At 37.6% G+C, this 21856-nt stretch overlaps 2 protein-coding genes across 2 annotated transcripts in view; one reads left to right on the forward strand and one right to left on the reverse strand.

Annotated features, from left to right (window-relative positions):
* LOC129721556 (arylalkylamine N-acetyltransferase 1-like) overlaps positions 1-21856 on the reverse strand; it is a 164237-nt gene that overhangs the window by 2208 nt on the left and 140173 nt on the right. The window lies entirely within an intron of this gene.
* Positions 489-21775, forward strand: LOC129721555 (dentin sialophosphoprotein-like). Its single transcript, XM_055674259.1, has 2 exons — positions 489-1425; positions 21094-21775. Exons 1-2 carry the CDS (start codon positions 959-961, stop codon positions 21764-21766), a joined length of 1140 nt encoding a protein of 379 aa, XP_055530234.1. The 5' UTR covers positions 489-958; the 3' UTR covers positions 21767-21775.

Consider the following 21856-nt stretch of genomic DNA (forward strand, 5'->3'; position numbering starts at 1 on the left):
TTTATCAAACGGGATCGAGAAAAATAAAAAATCATCCATTTTTTCTCTTTAATTTATGTTTCTTAAAATGCAATGGAGCTCTATAGAATTTTCACAAAACAGAAAATTAAGTCGAACATGGATCCAAATTTCGCCCAGGTTCAGGACATGTTATGGAAACTTAGTAATAACATTGGCACATGTTACATGATACGATGGATTCTTCGGTGGTGAGCTTCGACCGCAGCACTGAATCCAGTTAATGCATCGCATTAAAAATGTAAACACTGTTTCAGTCACTAATAAAAGAACTCGGAGTCTTCCACCCGGCCATTCAACTCTACTAGCGTAAACAAACAATAAGGCAACTCGATTTACCCTCTGACGAAACTATTACCCGTCCCCATCAATTGATCGCCGATAGCAGGCTGCACTCAACTCTGGCAGTTTCCAATAATTAATTCATTCAAAACACTTTAGTAACGCCACCTGTCGAATCGAATCCAGCTACGAAATGCGGCTTGCTACCGTGAGCGAAGTCGAAGTTCGAGTGAAAACCGCAGACATTACCAATCGTCCGCAGCACAATTTATTCAAATTGCTCAGTCACTTGCCGTGGCTGCGAACAATCGGAAAGGGTGGTTCCAGAAGCCGGTTGATTGAAATTTCCCAAGATCTGGTCGACCGGCAGCAGGAGAGCTGATGGCGTTTGACAACTCTGTCTTTCTCTGTGCGCACTTGTCTATCGTACCTACGGACTTTCTTCTCGCTTGCAGAAGAAGTCTCGGTTGATTGATTCTTAAAAGCTGATTTGGTTGCCCGGGACAAACTAAGACAAGACAAGGCAGAGGCGATTTTCGTACCTATGCTAAAATTATGTAATTAGATTGTTATAAAATTGACTTGGCGACTAGCGCTTAGTGACATTCGCTGCCAGCTGGGGGACGTGAACGGATTGCTTATACGCGAGTGATTTACGATGTTGTTTTTGAACCTGTTTGTGTTGTCCGGTGCGCTCGTGCAGAAAGCTGCCAGCTACAGGCTCTATCCCGGAATATTCGATCCTAATCCTTATATTCCAAAAACACATCCGGAAGTTTTGCGAGTGATGTCCAGCATTTACGATGGACCGTATGTGTACGGGTGGTCAGGGGGAACCGAAGACGGTGAGATTGGTTATGTGAAAACCGACAGTGAAAAGGGATCGGGAGGATATCATCATCAGGAGAGTTTTCATAAGAAGGATGGAAATGATTACGGTCATGAGGAGGAGTCCGGGCAGGCGGAGTCGCAAGATGACGAGGAAGGTGATGTGAAGGGTGACGTGAAAGGTGATGCTGGTGATAATGATAAGTACAAAACGATTGTTAGAAAACATGATCCTGGCAGACGAGAAGAAAAGAGAGAAAGCGCAAAGCCAAAGTACGACGTGGTGGAAGAACTTAGGTTAGTCGAGTGCATTAATTGGCTCTAACATGGATTATTACAAACTGTAGACAGTCGTTTATTAAATTCAACCTTAGTAGAAAATCAATTAAGTCTGAAAAGATAACACTGGTGGACAAAATGAAAAAAAATGCATTCCAAAAGCCCAAACCGGGAAAAATTAGAGATTATAGCTATTCCCTAGCCATTACCAAAACGCGTCAACTTACGTGAGAGTATCGTATAGAAATTGCTCGCCGGGTTCATCGCTTTAACGTTATGTTTACGAAGAAAATCATTTAAGTCTCTGGAAAAACGGTAATAGCTATAATCTTTCATTTTGGAGTACCCTGTGTTGACCAGTGTAATCATATTTAGATGTGCTTAAACGTAAATGTATAATCATGCGTCAAATTGGCGCCCGATTTTTGAATAATTCAAAATGAAAGTTGTTCTTTATCAATTATCGATTACGGTGTAAAAATACAAGAAAAACCAGCATTTAGGTTTAAATAATTCTTAATTGATTAAAAAAAAACTGCACAGTGATACAGGAATGCAATCTAGCGGATCAAAATTAATAACTCCGGATCGTGTTGGTTTAATGAGATAGTGTTTTCGGCAATGTTCATGTGTATTAATGTGTATTAAATGCAAAGCCTAGGTGCTATATTCCGATTCGGAACTCGACCTTCTGTTTTTTACACACAGACTTCGCAGCCGACTGTTTAGTGTACAGGACAATTGCGGGGCAAGCGCTACGAGCCTACTGACACTAACAGTCTCTCCCGAGCCGAGACTCGAACCTAAAACGACTGGCTTGTTTGGCCAGCATCGTACCTCGAGTCCATCCGGGAGCTTAACGGGTATTAAACTAGTACTATTTTTTTAAATTTTTTTTTTCAATTTAGAAGGATGATTTCCTTAACAAAGTGGTTTATTAGCCAATAATAAAAAAGTCTCCCAGAGTCACAACTATTCAAGAAGCCACAGTGTATGAAATATTGATTTTCTGGACAAAAAACTTTTATTATTTGAGGTTTTAGTCACCGTATAATTTTATTCCCTTTGGATGGTTGATCTTTCTCGGTGAAAGATCAACCATCCAAAGGGAAGAAGAAAAAAAACTTTTATTTTTATTCTATTTTTCTTCTAAGTGTACTTACAAACCCAACGAGTTTCTAACTATAAATTTATTTTTTTTCTATTTCATAACTCTGAATTTCGCCGTAGAGATAGGATGGTTATGGCCTAAGTTTTTGAGATATTTAAAGAAACGAGAATTTTGACAATTTTTTTAAATGTCATATCTCAATTAGCGCACAAGAGCGCAACCGGAGACTCTCAAGCTGGGAGAATATTCAATTAAGTGTTTTCCAGCCAGGAACTTTTTTTACTCTGTGATTATTTTTTTTAAATTCTACAAAATTAGAAAAAAACGTAGTACACGTTTAGTACAAATATTTTCATACAAAAATATTCTTTGGTTATTCTAATGTACATTGCCGAAAGCATCATCTCAAAAAACCAACACGGTTCGGAGTTTTTAATTTCGTTCCGCTAGATTGCATTCCTCCTGGACTATCTTTCCAGGGTTATATTAGATTGACAATTGGATAACCACAATTTTGTTTGTCATCATGGTACCAATTTTTAGTTAACTTGGAAAACTTAAAATCGATATCACCGTTTTTCAAATCGAATTTAATTGGCATTTTAAATTGACATGTTACGGGGGAAAATGCAAGGTTGTCATACCTTTCAATAGCACCATTTAAAACTGATAAATTTGCAATTTGTTTCGATATTTTTAACAAAATTGGGCGAGTTTACAATATCTCATTGAAAATGTACACTCAAACAACTATTTTCAACTGAAAGGTGAAATTCGTAACGGCCCGATTGTACTTTACTATATATATGATTGCCGAACACACCATTCCAGTGATCTCAATGGAAAATGAACAAATTTACTTAGTTTAATCAGAATCGAAAGTCATAAATTGGAATGCAAATGATAAAATTTCTTTTTTTTTTCTCAACTAATGAAAGTTGTAGACCAAGTAGTGATGATCTACTATAATCTATCATATAGGGGAACTGCTCCATTATTCATCTCAGCCCATGTATTTATCTAATGCAACATGAAAACACAATTAAAAACAGGAAAAACGCATATTTTCTTTCTAAACCAAACTGCAAGTTCCTGGAATGGATTCTTCTTAGTTCACTTTAGATTCCTCATAAAGTATAATTCTCAAAAACTCACTTAAAAGCACTAATTTTGATATTATAATCGGGCATCTGCACTCGAAAAATCATTTAATTCAATCACCTACCTCAGAAAACAAAATCCGCGCATTGTTCTATACGGCTACAACGGGACTCGTTCAGTAGCCAACCAAAGATTTTTCATCACTAGTGGACCACTTTTTATTTTAATCACCAAAAAAAATCACTCACTACACTAAGAATACTTTAATCTTTGAAATGTTCACCTCAAATTTCCTAAAACAAGCCTAAATAAGCAGAAATATATGAGATGAATTTCTACAATTCTTAAATTTCAACTGTATGTATTTTCATCTGTTTTCACTACGTTGAAGATAATCAAAAGTTGCCAAATCAGTTTCTGTTAATACGAAAAAATCATACAGAAAATGTTGAATTATTCCGACATAATTGACATAAATCTACAGCACTGTAATGGTTACCTAGGTTACCAGTTTTGCACGTAAACAACTACAGCGGATATCTAGGTAACCTACTACGACGCGCTGCGGCTACGTTCATGTGATAATGTGATTCATTCATGATTAACAGTGTGATGAGTATGGGAGCGTTGTGAGATGAATTATAGAGCAGTGATTCAAGTTTTAAGATGGATATGGAAGCGTTGTGAAAAATTGTTTGTTTTACAAAATTTAGGATAAATTTAGCTAATTTTACTGAATATACAATGCTGAACGATTTCATAAGAGCACGTTTAGTTCAAGAGCATATTTAGTTCATTTGTTCAATGATTTCGTGAAAATTTGGTGTTTAATCAGTGCATGCTTTGTGAATAACTGTGAAGCCAAATGAGATGAATAATGGAGCAGTTCCCCTATTTCTAGTTCTAAAACGGAAGTCATTTAGTAAACCGAAAAAATACAATACCGTGAAACGAGGTGGTGCTAGATGATATGAGAAATTCATAGTTGATTAGTTTGAAGCGTCATCATTAGTTTGAGAATCGGAGCCACAAAATAGGAGAAAGGATGAACGCGACTATCGCTAATTCAATGCCACAAAATATGTTCCGTTTTATATTTCTTATCAAGATTGGTGATTAGATAGAAATAAAGCATACGAAGTCCTGTACGTGCACTTAGTACACGGAATCGCTCCACTACAATTTGGCTTAAACATGAACCTATGGGTAACTCAGAGCGAGAGGCTCTCAGGCTACCGGTTACTATAAAACAGCCTACATTTTTATCTTTTAAATTGAGTACCTACCCTATCTTCTACATACTCTTTCAGTCCATGTGGCAGCTGGTACAGTATCTGAAGTTCTTTGTATGCTGTCCGACTGTTGAAAATGACAAGACGAGATTCGATATACCCCCCGTTCAATATTCTTTTCGAGACTTCCACTGTCTCGTTTGGTACCAGATCATTTGATAAGGCCTGTGAAAAATCTTCATATGCTTGCTTTAGTAGGGTCCACAGCCGAACAAAATGTGCCCTCTTTGAATGTGTATAATCTCTAAGTCGGCATTGAACCAACCGCCCCTATCAAGATAATCAAATAATTAACCGTTTCGCGTAACAAGGGTTTTCATGATTTAAAAACACTTTAAGGGTAAATTTAGGCAGAATACCCCGTAGACCAATAAAAGTTAGTGTAAAATATTGTATTTAAAAAAAAAAGTGAATTTTAAATGGTGCCCAGAGCACCTCTGAGCACAGAAGGGAATTTTATTTAAGAAATGAAAAAAAAAATTAATTTACATTTAACTATTCAAAGTATTTAATTAAAATTATTAAAAAGGTAGAAAAACACTATAATTTTCAAAGGTAACCATTTTGTGCTATTGGTCTAATTTTTCGGAACCCGACTAATTTTTAGGAGCTATTTAAGAATGCTATTTAGGGGAGGGTTTTGATGATTATAGATCTTTCCAGGTCCAAAACGGTTTGTTTGATCGGTGTGACCAGCGATGCTAACCTTTTTACAAAAAAAAACTGGAAGAATTTAAAATTAAAAACTTGGGAAAACTGGAAGTATAAATTTGAACCTTCTGCATAAATTTGTTTGATTTTCGGTACAATAATGTTGCGTAAATTACAATTACATCCATATATTGCACCGTTTTATTTCATGTAAACAATTAGCATGTAAGAGACAATGCATTGAAAGTTTGATTCTTCACTGATGAAGATTATATTATTCTTTATTCTTTATACCTAGAGTCTGGCGTACTCGAAATTTTGAAGATACGACTAGAATTCGATTTAAACCAAAGAACTGAATGGCATGAATGTACGAAATATTGGAAAGACCATACGTTTGAGGGGGAAGAATTCAATAAATAAGATGACTAATAGAAAGCTGGATGTAACTGGAACATTTTTTTAAAAACTGGAGATATTCAATCTTTGGCTGTTTTGCTGGCGTTCCCGAAAAAAACTGGAGATATCCAGGAAAAACTGGAGGGTTGATAACGCTGGGCGTGACGTTTTCAAGAAGTTGTAGATAATTTTTTTTTCTTTCCGGAAAATATATACACTCTAAAAAAATATTGTTCTTTTTTTAAGATTAAATAAAAATAGGAAATATATTATCTAAAAAATCTCATTTTTTCATGAAAACTACAAGAGATAAGTTCAACAATGAAACCGTTCCGATCATGGAGAAATCAGACAAAAAAAGTTATGATACAAAAAAATCTAAAATATTTTTTGAGGGGTTTTTTTTTTTTTGAAGGACAAAATTGTTGTCTACAACTTTGCCGAAGACAGTATGCCAATTAAACAAACCGTTTTGGCTGTAGAAATATTTTTATTTTCCCATAGAGCACTGTACGGGAAATTGTGCGTGAAGCGATCACGATGATTATATTCGGAACATTTCTGTGCGTCTCCAAATTCTGGCCAATGGATATTTCATCATAACGAATATTTATAGCGTTGTAATTTTTTGTCGTCTGTTTGCCCAGTGATGTTCTAAGGCACCATATAAAAATTACTGGAACAAGCTAAAAAAATTAAAAAATGCTAATTTTATGATTCGTTGCACTCAGTAAACAATATACCTACGTAAAATTCATTTTTATCCTGAATTCGACTATTGAATGTTATTAGAAAACGTTTGTCAAAAACACACATTATTTTTTCTTCTGTGCTTACGTAATTATTGAGGGGCCCCTACGATGTTTTTCTTACGTGCTAACCATTATTTTTGAAGTAATTCAGACAGTTTTTAATGTGTTATTTTGACATTGTTATGTCAATGGCTTCGCAATGTAGATTTTACTGACGTATCATGCGATTTATGGGACCATTTTTTCTATAGTTTGTTCTGCATTGTTTTTTTCAGAAAAAAGTTTTATTGTTCTAAGATGCCGTGAGGGAATTGTGACAGTAACCCTAGTAACAATTTCGGTTTTATCAAAGTGTTATAGTGCTTACTACTAGAGATGCACCGAATATTCGGTCGCCGAATATTCGGGCCGAATATCAGCAAAAATTGGATTTTGCCGAATATTCGGCTCGCCGAATAGTAAGTTTATTATTCGGCCGAATATGCCGAATAAGCCGAATAGTGGCCAATGATTATCAGAAAGTAATATAAAAGTATAGTGCAAAGTTCTATGAACGGGGGTAAACGAAAACTGAAGATGTAACTTGGGCTTAGAAAGGAATATATCTCATTAAACGGAACACGAACCGCAATCTCCACACATCTCTTTCATGTCTTGACTGGATGAGGTATATTTTTTCTGAGCCAAAGTCACATCCTCAGTTCCCGTTCATTTCTCGCATTTTATTTATTTATTTTTTTTTTCAAAAACACTCAAAATGTAGTTGTAACACAAACTTTAAAATTGTGTTAACCATAATCCTCAAAAACATTATTTTTAAACGACAACTCAAATAAGCGTGCCTTATTCCATAGGCGCATTCGGTGCATCTCTACTTACTACAGCCAAAATAGCGCAATAAAACTTTTATAAAACCAGTTTTGTTACTTGGGAATGCACATATTCTATACAATTTGAGTAATGTCATTGATGTTCAGCATAAGGATTCCGTATGAGGAAATTACAATATTCCAAAATAGGTTTCTCAAAAGTTTGATAGTGAATGGGCGCTTAAAAATATTGGCTGAATGTTTTAATAAAGCCCAGCATTTTTTTCGCGGCGACTAGAAACGTTGATCTCTTGGGATATCGCCCGAGTGTTTTCTGTATTCCACACTTCTATTATTAGCATTATCACTATTGAGAGCAAATGTCATTATTATTATAGTTCGTGCTTGTGTGTATGTTTTTTATCACCCTTCTGTTTTACGCTTACTACTTCGAGCCTCGCTGCCTCCGGCCAAGCCAATATTTTCGCCAATTACAAGGTTTCAATTGAATGTCCCTCTAGCCAGTTTTATTGTATTAGGGATATATTTTTGTCAAGAAGTAATTGTGGCGAGGTTTTGCAGAGTTCAACGTAAAAGAAGGGTTAGTGGGGAACCTGAGAGCTAACTTATACTTAAATCCGTTGACATTGAATTCAACTAAGATTCGAACCCACGACTACCCTTGTCAAAACGAATTCTGTAATCTTGCGGCGACGAAGCCCCTTGGTGTACACTAAAGTCGCTTTTTACGCAGGGGATACGTGCCGCGTAAAAAAAACGTGTAAATTCCGGAATCCGCGTAAAAAAAACGCGTAAATTCCGGAATCCGCGTAAAAAAGCCGCGTGAAAAAACCGCGTAAAATAACCCGCGTAAAAAGCGACCTTAGTGTATTTGCTTTACATTTGATTTACAGTGTTCTGCTAAAGTTAGCTTGGTATTTAATATAACTCCTTAGTTCCTAACAATCTTGCATTTCTGCTTGATTTTCTAGAGAAAGTACAACATGTGGCTTTTCAATGTTGCGATTCAATGTCATCAGGTTACACTTTTGGACATTGAGTTGTAGCAGGCTTTTATTACACCGTGTGTAGAACAAATTGACTTCTCCTTCATGTCGACTTCTTGTTTATATAATCATTTTTTTTGGGAGTAAAATTTAATTTACACACAAAATGAAAAGAAGTGGACTCAAATACGAACTTTGGGGCACCCCACTGTAAAGATGTAAGAAATATGTATGTCAAGTTTCACGAATATTGGTCAAGGCGTTCCGAAGATATGATAGAATTTGTAAACATACCCCAAGCAGCACCTGCAACATGTTTTCAAATGAGACTACTCAATATTTGTTGTTTTAAAACTTTTTTAACGGTGCAAGAAACTTTTTCGGTTACTCTGAAGAAATATAAAAGAATTGAGCAACATTTTGCTATTTACGTGTATCATTCTCGTAACTGAAAACTAGAAATTGCTCAATAGTTTTCTGCAATCTATTTCCAGCTGCATATTTCATGATGCTTTTAAGTAACGATAATGTCACATGATGTTGCATATTGTTGTTTCACAAACGTTTTCTTTTAAGGAAAGCAAACTAGTGATGAAAATGTATAGCAACATCTTGTTGAACCATATATTTGCTAAAATTACCACACAGTAAACAGCCATCTCTAATATAAACGAATGATAAATGATTATTGTTGGAAATATGGTTTTGTTATTCCATATTCCGCATGATTAACACTGCAAATCCACTGAGCAAGGTTTTCTGAACTATCGTTTCCCAAAACATTGTTTATAATTTGGCGAGTTTGAATCATAAAATTTCTTTTACAACACTTTATAAAAGGCGCGTGAATAATTACGAAGTAAAAACATTTTTTGCACGGTAAATTTTGAATCGCAGGTAGAATAACATACCTATCAGAAGCGTAAGTAGAGAAAAAGTTCGATATATTTGAGGTTTTTTATAATGTATGTAGTTATATTGAACTTCGCGACACCATCACCGAAGAGTAATGACAGTAAAGGTAAACAAACTTAACTTTATTTCTCCTCTCTTTTCTTCCTATACTGCAGCGGCTATCGATGCAGATGATGGTTCACATAGCACTGTTAGTTGCATATAGGCTCCACCTCCTGCGCTTTTTCGGTTATTTACAAGTTGAATAAAAGTAACAGATGCGATTTATTACAATCTTTGAATGCTGCATTGAGAGTTGCATTTGCTTCATTGCAACAATGCGTGCTGCTTGGGACAGTGATTTCAAGACAAAAAAAGTTGTTCAAGTACTTAAACTTTTTCAAAATTGCAGACATTGATCACTGTCCAAAATAAAATGGACTCATAATTCTGTTTGCCTTTTGAAGTGCCGAGTCTTAAAGGAGGGTGACAGTACAATATTTCTTTTTTCTACCCTTAAAACCACATAGTACCACGTTTTTCTGGAAGCCTTTTATGAGAATAAATTACACTTGATAGTTATTCTGTTATCATGACAAAAAATACTTTTAGCCATTATTTTTTCTCAAAAAAATGCATTTTTTGCGATTTTTCATTCTCATATCTCGATATCTCAGGTACCTATACCTGCTACAGTCTTGAAATTTTGAGCTTATCTAACACTTTTCCGCTCTGTGTGGACTCATCACTTCGAGCAGAGACATTTGATCTATAGTGATGTTGCCCAGGTGTTTTCTGTACTCCGCACTTCATATTATTGACAGTAGGGGGGATGGGTTTAAGACGGACAGGGTGGGTTAAGACGGTTAAGGGGTTAAGACGGGCATGTGACTTGTTCTGACGCTCTCGATTTTTTTTTTTTGCAAAATTGCCCCGACCACCTTTTCACCAAGTTAGTTGATGATTTTCGAACCACTATTTCGATGTTTACATTTGTCAAATGTGCAAAAAATTAACGAATTTAGAAAATAAGATACGAGTTCGCGTGCGGATGTAATTTTTGTGTGTCAGAAGATAAGATTTTTTCCCAAAATTTTCCACGTTTTTTTTCGGTGTTGGTCCATTTTCCGGTTATTTAAAACATGCCTTACCTATACGTGAAGAAATACAGGTAAAATTTTGTTAGTGAAAAACTGTGAGAGTTTAAAAATTTTGTGTACTGGTGGGGTAGGATGGCCAAATACAATTACCGGAAGAGGATAAACATTCCTGAGATCAGTTTTATTATAAGAAGAACTTATTTTGTCAAGAGGCAGGAGTCTTATCGAAACCTCGTTCTTCCAGCCAAGTCCGCGCTACAATAACAATTCCCTGAAGAGAACTATTATACGCTACCTAGACCAGTTTTATTATATAAGAGGGACTTATTTTTGTTAGAATGAAAATTCGCAGGAGTACTATAGAAATTAGCTTGACTGAAGGGTATGTAGTGGAGTGCCTGAGAGTAAACTCATGTTAAAGTCCTTTGACAACCAATTGGTCTGATTCTAGTAAGATTCGAACCCACGATCACCCGCTTATCAAAGCGGACTCTCTGACCTTGAGGCTACAAAGCTCCCACTTTTCTTACATGAAGTGTCTTATTTCTAAAAATAAACAGGAAAATAGGTCGGCGACAGTCAGTTTTCCGCTTTTTGTCTGCCTGCAATCCTATAGTGGGCTGATGTCGCCAACAGCAAAGACATAAAACAATTTTACGAAATTTAGTAAGTAGGCATTGAGCTCACATGGTGGCTAGGGTTGCCACCTCTTCGGGTCTCACCCGAATTCTCCGGGTTTGGGAAGTGATCTCAGGGTCTCCGGGCCGGGAAGGTAGTTTCCGGGTCTCCGAGTAGAAGCAAAATTTCTCTGAGCCAGCGAAATCATTTTCAACTCGCTCTGGAAACGACATAAGTCATTCGCACTTAATTGCCAGAAAAATTCAGAAATAAGGCTAAGTATCTCAAAAGTTTCCGGATTTTTTTGAGAATTTCGTCTCTTAGCTGGTCTTGAGGTACGATGCTGGCCTAACAAGCCAGTCGTCGTATGTTCGAGTGTCAGTAAGTAGCACCAAGGCTTTGCTTTTGAGAATTTCATTCAAGGAGATTATATGTTCAATCCGATTATTTAGCTGACATTGTCACAAAAATCACCGAGTTCGATCGGCTGTAGAGAACTGCTAAGATAAATAAAGTAACCAACAATAAAAATAGTTACGAAACAATTTTGTGTAAATAAATTTTTCTTTCTGAGCAAAGAAATTTTAACTTTGGCAAACATCAACCCCCCACCCCCCACCCCCGCTCACGACCTTCAAAATCTTCGGGTGAGATATCCACATCAGGTGGCAACCCTAATGGTGGCGCATAAGTGTAACGTATCGAACAAAGATGAATTTTTTTCAGGATTTTTTTCAAAGAGGCAAATCTGTTTGTTTGTAGTTAAGTTTTCGAAATAAAAAAAATCTGCTAGGGTAAATGACCCAATAATGGAGGAGCTAAGCAAGAGTTATGCATGTTTAGCCATGTTTTGGCTAAGAAAAACGAGTCTAGCTGGTCCGTTTCACTATATTCTGTTGAAATGGGCTCTATTTGATAATTTTGCACCTTAAAATTGACTTTGAACCCGCTTTGAGTGTTTAAATTAACTAAAATAAGTTGCACGCTTTTGTTACAATAGTTGCGGTACAGTTCCTATAGTTGTGAATGGGACTTCCTGTAGTTGCGGTATATAAAACATTCGTGTTTGCTTGGTTAAATGAAGGTATTTGCCTCGCTTGAAGTGGTTTTTGATTGTTTTACTATTTATCATATTGTTTCTAATAGGTTGACAAGTCGGTTTGCAAGTAAATACAAAAATGCACGAAGTTAACTAAGAGACGGATTTTTCGCCAATTTGGTCAGATGTTGGCAAAATTCAATGAGGGTATGTAGGTTTTATTAAAATAAAACATATTTGCATACTTTTTATAAAATGTCTTTAGACTAACATTTGAAAAGGGCTGAAATCGGCTGAAGAGAAAGACCAATGGCGCTCATTTTGAAATATTCAGAAGATATTTTTTTTTCACAAATGGTGACTTCTCAACACTGGAAGTTAGAGTCTCTTACCTTTGCTTCGTACCATGTTTGCGTTTACATTTTTGACGTTAGTGTTTACTAAAAGAGCAATTGAAGCTATGAAAGGCTCGTTAAAAGAATTAAAAGACCAAAAGCAGTGGGTAAGCATCGATTAGGAGGTCATAAAAGCATAATACAGCATTTCAGGGGTGAGAGCGATAGCTTTTGTGGCCGATCATGTATGCAGTATCGGTAAATATACGGTGGCAGGGGAAGGTAGGGTTCAAAAATTGAATAGTAATATATTAACATCATTTAGGTATGTCCCCTAGTACCTGCTTGTCCCTAATATACACAAGTAGTCCCACATACATATGTTCTGATAAACGTAAATCAGAATTGCGAAACATACCGCAACTATAAGAGCATAGTGTATCCTGTGATCCAATAGTGGAGGAAGTAATTAATAAATAATATGATCATCTATTAACGAACTTCACTTGTGCAACAGTTTCCATAATAAACTGTTATGTGGGAAAATAATTATATGAGTAATAATCGTACTTAAACCACACACATACCTTAAAACAATCGTGGACAAAATAAGAAAATGGGTAGTGAGTGGTGCCTTCCGGGTAAGTTTCTGAAAAATACAGTATTCTTCTGTAATTTGGATATTTTCAGTATATATTGTTGTAGTAACATATGTACTTATGTTTAATCTATTATTTCTTCTTTCATTATTTCTTTCTGGCAACCTTGCTTGTATTGTTATTGTGTTTATTTTGGTGTCCGTGATTTTGCTGATTTTTAAACTGTATTAAAGCCTTCATACTCGTATAAATTAGTTTGTTGACTTGCTGCGATATCGTTTTCTGTGAAGATAGTGAAGTGTAGTGCCTTACCTATTTTTTGAGTGAACTTGTTTAAAGTGATAATTGCTTTTGCTTTGCATTGACATCGGCTCTACCCGCCCCGCGCAATTCGTCTTCTTTGCTAGCGCTCTCTGTGAATAACCACTCCAAGCTAATTCGATCATCAGTGCTTAGTCACTGCAAGTTGCGCAAGCCGTTATCAATACGCCATCAGTTATGCAATCAGCCTCTCAAAAAGCTCCCTCAGAAATGGAAAAAAACTGCTTCAAATGCTGTGAGTCTATAAAGAACCTCAACATGATCAAATGCCACTTGTGTGACTGTATGGCACACACTAAATGTATTGGTTGGGTTCGAGCGAACTTAGATTTTGTCAATGGACAATCAAACTTGCTTTGGCTGTGTGACGATTGCATGCATTCTGTCGAGAATTTAAAGGCAAACAATTCTTCCGATGTTGCCGTTGCTGCTATAACTTCTGTTGCAGAATCAATCACTTGTTGCATGAATGATGTTAGAAACGAGCTTGGTCAAATTAACACATTCATCGGTTCGATTTCCGATAAGTTTTTGGCAAATGTAACACCAGCGAATCCGCTTGCTGTTCGTAGAAATAAACGGCCTAGAGTTGTCTCACCGACTGAAACTCCCAGAAGACCGAAAATTCTATCGGACTTGATGGGTGGAACAAAATCGGCTGAAAATTGTTCCAATTTGGTTGACACAGTTCCGCAACCGACAGAAAAATGTTGGATCTATCTCTCGCGCATTGCCCCGCATGTCACTGAGGATGAAATTACTGCGCTCATTAAAGAATGTGTGCCAGCGGCTCAGCCAGTTGTTCGCAAACTTGTGAAAAAAGACGCTGACATAAGGTCGTTTGCGTTCATTTCTTTTAAAGTTGGCATTGATATCCAGCTCAAAGAGGTTGCGCTGGATGCTAAGAATTGGCCAAAAGGAATTTATTTTCGTCTGTTTGAGGAACGGAATAGCGCAAAGGATTTTTGGGGACCGAATGCACCGAAATTGCCTCGCACCATACATGGAATTCAACCGACAGCTTCAGACAGTACACACGCTACAACTCTAAATTAACCGTGAAATCATCGATGGATGTTTGTGACCAGATAACGCTATGCTTAGCCAAATCGTCGCATAAAGATTTCCCCGCTTCAATCGACTTGACGAATTCCACTGACGACCAACTTGTGTTTTTAGGATCCGGCCCGGGACGCACCGAATTAAGCAATATGGAAGCCCCTGACCCGCTCATCACAGTCGTGCCTCTGCAGCCTGCGCTCATCAGCCGTCCCGGTCCTGTGTTTGAGTATGGGGAAGGGGTCTTCCAGCTTGCTAGCATTGGCAAGTATTTTACTGATTTTAACGATTCAACACCTGATATTCCCGCACCTTCTAGTCATCCATCGAAAAACCAACCCGTTATCGAGACTAATCCTGGGCTACGGATTTTTTACCAGAACGTCCGCGGTCTCCGGACAAAAATAGACGACTTCTTCCTGGCCGCTACCGAATATTCGGACTACGACGTGATTGTTATCACCGAGACCTGGCTGAACGAGGAGTTCATTTCGGCGCTGCTGTTCGGAAATCGTTATACTGTATATAGAAAGGATCGTGATGCTGAGCTTACTGGGAAAGAACGCGGTGGTGGCGTTCTGATTGCCGTTACGAACCAGCTGAAATCTAATGTTGTAACAAACTCAACAGACAGCAAATTGGAACAACTATGGGTTCGCGTATCTACTGATGGTCATGATGTCTGTATTGGTGTGGTGTATCTACCTCCTGGCCGTAATCACGCTGCAGATCCGACGTATATTGAGCAACATATCGAAAGTGTTAGTCACGTTACAGATTCTCTTGGGCCACACGACTCTCATCTCCTATTCGGCGATTTTAATCAACCTAAACTTAAATGGAAAAATGCTCCCAATGGCCATATATACCCTGATCCATCAGAATCAACATTTAGTAGCTCTAGTTCTGTACTTATTGATGGCATGTCAGTTCTTGGTATGAAGCAGTTGAATCTGGTTGTGAATCACAAGAATGCTATACTCGATCTTGTTTTTGCTAACGAGATTGCCGCTAGGCAATGCAGTGTTTCGGAAGCCATAGAACCACTTGTTGAAATGGATATTTTACACCCTCCTCTGTCCGCTTCATTAAACTGTCCGAAGGCAGTTACCTTCGTAGATCCTGTAGAGACACCTCAGTTTAACTTTCGAAAAGCAAATTTTGTAGCACTAAGCCATTCTCTCACACAAACTGACTGGACACCACTGTACACAGCAAATAATATCAATGACGCGGTCAAAATTTTTACTACCACTCTTTTGGATTTGTTCCGTCTTCATGTTCCTGCTCCCCGTCCTACTCAATGTCCTCCCTGGTCAAATAATCGACTCAGGACTTTAAAGCGAAGTCGAGCTAGGGCTCTTCGATATTACACTATGAACCGCAATATGATAGCCAAACGTGAATTTCAAACTGCCAGCAATAGGTATAGATGCTATAATCGCCTGCTATATTCACTGCATGTGAGGCGAAAGCAAAACGATCTAAAGCGAAACCCCAAAAGATTCTGGGCGTTTGTAAACGAAAAACGTAAGGAGAATGGTCTTCCGTCAATTTTGACTTATGGGACAGACTCAGCGGCCACTCCTGGTGAAATATGCAGACTATTTGCATGCCATTTCTCTAGTGTCTTCAAAGCGGAGGCTGCATCTCCACAGCACGTAGCCGCTGCTATTTGCAATGTACCAGAGGGAGTACTAGAAATGCGAAATATTGTTTCTCTGAAACGGATATTAATGCTGCCATAAAAAAACTGAAATCCTCCTGTCGGCCAGGGCCCGATGGTATTCCACCAATTATATTTAAGATGTGTGCAACTGCACTTTGCGCTCCTCTAACATCAATTTGCAATCAATCAATGGCTGAAGCATCCTTCCCTGATGAATGAAAAAAATCCATATTATTTCCTGTTTTCAAGAAAGGTGATCGTGAGAATGTATCAAATTACCGCGGAATAACATCTCTATGTGTAGGATCTAAGTTGCTTGAAACTCTTGTAAACAAAGTTTTATTTCATGAAGTTAAAAATCACATTTCGTGCGACCAACATGGATTTTTCGCCGGAAGATCAACAGTTACTAATTTAACGGAATTTACGTCATTCTGCTTAAGAAATATGGAGAAAGGAGCCCAAATAGACACCATATACACAGATTTGAAAGCTGCATTCGATCGCGTTGATCATAATTTGCTTCTTGCAAAGATTGAACGGATGGGAGCTGCACCTAATTTCGTTAACTGGGTTAAATCATACTTGATAGATCGCCGATTGTCTGTGAAGATTGGAGCCGCTCAGTCTGACTATTTTACAAATCTCTCTGGTGTTCCACAGGGCAGCAACCTTGGCCCGCTGCTTTTCTCTTTATTTTTCAACGACGTGTGCACGATACTTCCGCGAGGGTGTCGACTTCTGTATGCAGATGATTTGAAAATCTATCTCATCATTAAATCAATCGACGACTGTAGAGAGCTTCAAAAACTTGTTGACATTTTCACTGAATGGTGTAGAATTAACGAGCTAGTCATCAGCACGAACAAATGTTCTGTGATCTCATTTACTCGTAGAAAAAATATGATTAGCTGGAACTACAACATTGGAGGCGAACAGGTAGAGAGAGTGTCTGTGATCAAAGACCTTGGAGTGCATCTTGATACGACGCTCTCCTTTAGGGAGCACTATTCCGCTGTAATAGCTAAAGCTAATCGTAATCTAGGGTTTATAATCAGGATCTCCAAAGAATTTACAGACCCTTATTGTCTTCGTGCGCTTTACTGCTCGCTGGTCAGATCTGTGTTGGAGTATGCTGCTGTGGTATGGAGTCCGTATGCTGATGTCTGGACATCAAGGATTGAAGCAGTTCAGTCGCGTTTTGTACGTTATGCACTTAGGTTTCTTCCATGGAGTAATCCCAATGAACTGCCTCCCTATAAAAATCGTTGCCGTCTTCTGGGAATGGACACGTTGGAAAGGAGGCGTAAACTGGAAAGAGTATTGTTCATACAAAAACTGCTAACTGGAAGTATAGATTCAGCTCGTATTCTAGCGCTTGTTAATGTGAATGTTCCACCGCGTAATCTAAGAAGTTTTGATTTTATCAGGTTAGATCTTAGACGCACCGAATATGGTCAGAATGAACCTTTACGTATGATGTGCTCTTTATTTAACAATGTGTACTCCTTATTCGACTTTTCTCTGAGTACAAATAGTTTTAGACAACGCTTATTGCGCACAAACGTGTTTGTTTAGTTTAAGTCATATTCATGTAGACCCTGATGTCAGATGAATGCAAATAATAATAAATAAATAAATAAATAAACATGTAGCATAAGCAATTCGGTTCTAATTAGTTAAAACGATGAATTTAAAAGCGATGCCGCAACTATTGGTGCTACCACAACTATTGGATCATCTACCCTACATAATTTTTCAAAACATTTTCAAATTTCAATAATAATTTTAAATAATAAAGCTGTTTGTGACTAATGGCTTAAATGTTGGAGCTTCGTAGCCGCACGGTTACCGACAAACGGGTGGTTATGGGTTCGAATCTAAGTAGAATCAGACCATTTGGTTGTCAAAGGATTTTAACATAGGTTTATTTTCAGGCTCTCTACCACTTACTCTTCCTTTAAGTTGAATTCTATGGTACCCCTGTTGACTTTCCTTCTTACAAAAATGAGTCTTTCCAATAATAAAACTGGTCTGAATAACGTGTAATACTTCTCTTCAAGAAATTGAAATTATGGCGCGATATGAATTGGCAAAACGAGATTTCGATGAGACTCCTTCCGATTGAAATCAGTTATCTAAATCACAATAGATCAAATGTCTCTGATCGCAGTGATGAGTCCACACAAATGAAACAAAATGCCTGAGTGCATTCGTTTTCGAGATATTTTAAAATTAGGTTTGGAAAATTTGGGCTTCTTGTTAGTTATTCGTGGTTTTCCAGCAACAAACATAGATTCGCTGAAACGCATAACTAATGCAACACAATTCATTGTTTAAGAGCAAAAAACTTGGATACATAATTTGATAGTTATTTTCGGCCTTTCAATTACACTGGTAAACACAGGTTTCGCTCAAGAGCATAAACTGGGAAAAAAATGAAAAATGACAATTTAAAACTTTCCATTCTCATCGAACCTATGTGGGTCTTTTAATATTACGACTTTTGAAGACACGTAACAGGAAATCCTTACAATGAGTTGAGAAAAATCAAATTTCAATACATGCGAAAAAATAATATCCGTTTGTTGTACTGTGGATGACATTGATTTTTGTTACTCTCCGCAATGTTTTGGCGAGTGGTTGAAAAATTTTGCCTACTGCACGCACAGTCAACTGACCTCGGGGCGCTAGAATATAATTTCTCTTTATTGCAGATTGCCATTTACATGACGTGTGAAATGACCATTCTGTTGTTACCTCATAGCTTTTTCAAGCATTTTCAGCACTATATCAGCTATTAAGTTGTCCATAACAGCTAGCACAATAATGCAACGGGAAAATATTAACTACTTCACAATCAAATGACTCTCTTCCCATCTTTTTTTCAACACAGAACGTATCTACCGTATTCCCGATTTTTTTTTTGTGAGAAATACATTGACATTAGACAGGCTGTTGATTACTATGTTGATTACTTGTCTACGTTAACCTTGCGGTCGTGTCTTATAAACAACCCCTTCAACTGTTTTTTTTTAGTTCAAACGTTAGGACAAAGCCTGTGTTGCCCAGTGTAGTGAATTAACGAGAGTACTTCAAAGCATCATCCCGATAATATTCTCTCATTTTGGCCTTTTTTTAGAAGCTATTTTGAAGTTCAAATGGTGACTATAGTTATTTCCCGGCTCCGGAAATGCCATTTTTGCTTATTTTCATCAACCAGAAGTCGCCGTTTTAGGTATAAAATTGCGTCAGAGATTGATTTTCGGCCTCTGGGCATCATTACCCTTTTCAAAAATGGTATGTAGCTTTTCTAAGTCGAATACACCTATATGAATAGATGGAACAAGAGTGTGCGAAAAATCAACCTCTCATTTCATGTTGGCAGCCGGAAGATGCAGACGGCAGCCATGAAAATACAAGCATTCAAAACGGAGAGTTTCCAATGATTAATAATCGTTAAGTCGATCATTTAGTAATCAAATCAACCGTCTTTATTAAGACGTCCAAATATGTAATAAAAATTTATTAAAGAGTTTAATGTTTTTTCAAACAAATTCTGCATTCCTCGCACAAAATGACAATATCAATTTCAGTCGAATTAATTTGTTTTGTATATTACCACTGCTTCCTGCACAGTATTAACCTTTTATAAGCATATCTCTACTGCACATTGCAGTGCGTTCAAATCACTAATGCTTCTAATTTGCGTAGCCCTACCCCTACGTCAATGATGCGATCGTTTCTTAGATACCATCCTTTACTTTTTAACTTCAGCTTTATTTTGCCTGTTTTCACTGATTATTTTAATTTTTGAACAGTTGCTTCATTCAGCACTCTGAAGAATTTGCTAAACTTCTGAGAATCTTGATATCTTTATATACTTTCCATCATTGTACGGATTTTATTGTGATCTTTTCTAAAGCAGGCATTAGACGAAGCAAATATTATTTTTATTCCTCCCCTTTACAGCAATATGACAAGCATGTAGTGGATTGTTATCAAGCAATCCCTCAAGGTTAGACATGTTTGGCGGTAATCTGCAACATGGCGGTAATCTGCAAACGGCTTAACTTAAACTAAACTAAATTTAACATTTGACGTTGAGAAACTCGTACCAACATAACTGATCACAGAAATAACGGGAATAGGCCAATCGTTTTATTTTCATATGCTACTAAGTGAAAATGCCATCAGAGACGATGAAGATCAACATTTTGTCAAGCCTGCATTCACCAATTTAACGGACCCTTCTAAAGGATGATTTTTCCAAGTTGACAGAGCTGGTATGTAATGGCATCCGAACGTCGTCTTTCGAAGTCAAAACTGTTCAGTATAGTATACCATTTCATCAAGAAAAGACTCGCAAACAACCAGCGATTGCAAGTTGTAAAAATTTGTGTTTCGCCTGTTACGACCATTTTATGGTTGCCAAAATCGACCTGGTTAACCCACAATTAGAGGTGTTATTGCCAAATTTCGCACCAAACCAACGACTCGCAACGATTTAATGTGGTTCATGGGCTGATGAAATCATTGGGCTAATTTTATTCATAAACGACCTTGGACGAAACGTTACTGTCAACGGCGAACGATATCGATCCATCATCCATGACATTTTTTCCCAAATTGGAATATCTAAATTTTGTTGACAGGTGGTTTCAACCAAACGGCGCCACATGGCACACAAAACGTGAAATAGTGGACATTTGGAGTTTGGTGAGCATTCAATCTTTCATTTTGGTCACCAAAGTCATGCGGTTTGACGCTTCTGGACAATTTTATGTGGGGTTACGTTGGTGTATTGATTTTCGTAGGATCAACACCACTGGCCAAAGTGTATTTAAACCTTTTTTTTTTCATTTATTTTAACTTTTAAATCCGAATGACGAGTACAATTCTAACTTTTTCACCTGTACCTTCATTTCAGTGATGATCACAAAGATCCCAACAAGCACACAACCTACGGTGTCCCATCGAAAAAGCCCTCAAAACGACCAACAAGAGGACCGGTGGAGTTCGGAACAAAGCTTAGTCCACCGAAAAAATCCTCCCACAAGAACAACCCCAACGGGTACGAAAGTGTAGTCTATCACGAAAACGAAAGCAAGGGTTCGGAAAAGGGCTACAATTGGCGAAACAGTCACTATCCGCCGCCCAAGTCGATGGTCGTCAACCTCGGCGGTGGCAAATCGCCCAATGAGCTGGAAGAGGACGAAGACGACGACGATAACAACGAGAAAGAGCGAAACGATGGAAAAAAGACAGACGACGATGGCAGCGGACCGAAAGATTCGGAAGGATCGGATTACTCGGATAACTATGACCATTTTAGGTATGGTAATGAGTTCGCACGAGATGACGAAGATAACCAGGATCGCACAGCTGCTGGGGAGCAAAGCAACACCGAAATGGATGGCAAGAGGGAATCTACTCGAAACAACTACGACTACGACGAGGAAGTGGATCGAGAGGAGATCGACGAGTCGGCAAACGATGATCGTTATTACGGGTTCGATGAGGAAGATGATGAAGGCTCGGCTGAGCAAAAAAATCGACAATACGAGTATACAAGTGAAGCTGATTACGATGCAAAGCGATAATGTGCAAAATAAATGATGGCTTCGAACTGCAAAACATACTTACTGCGAATTTGTTAATTATTTTTCGATCACAAGGCTTTTATCTGTTCA

Source organism: Wyeomyia smithii, chromosome 2, assembly GCF_029784165.1.
Source record: "Wyeomyia smithii strain HCP4-BCI-WySm-NY-G18 chromosome 2, ASM2978416v1, whole genome shotgun sequence".
Taxonomy (NCBI): domain Eukaryota; kingdom Metazoa; phylum Arthropoda; class Insecta; order Diptera; family Culicidae; genus Wyeomyia; species Wyeomyia smithii.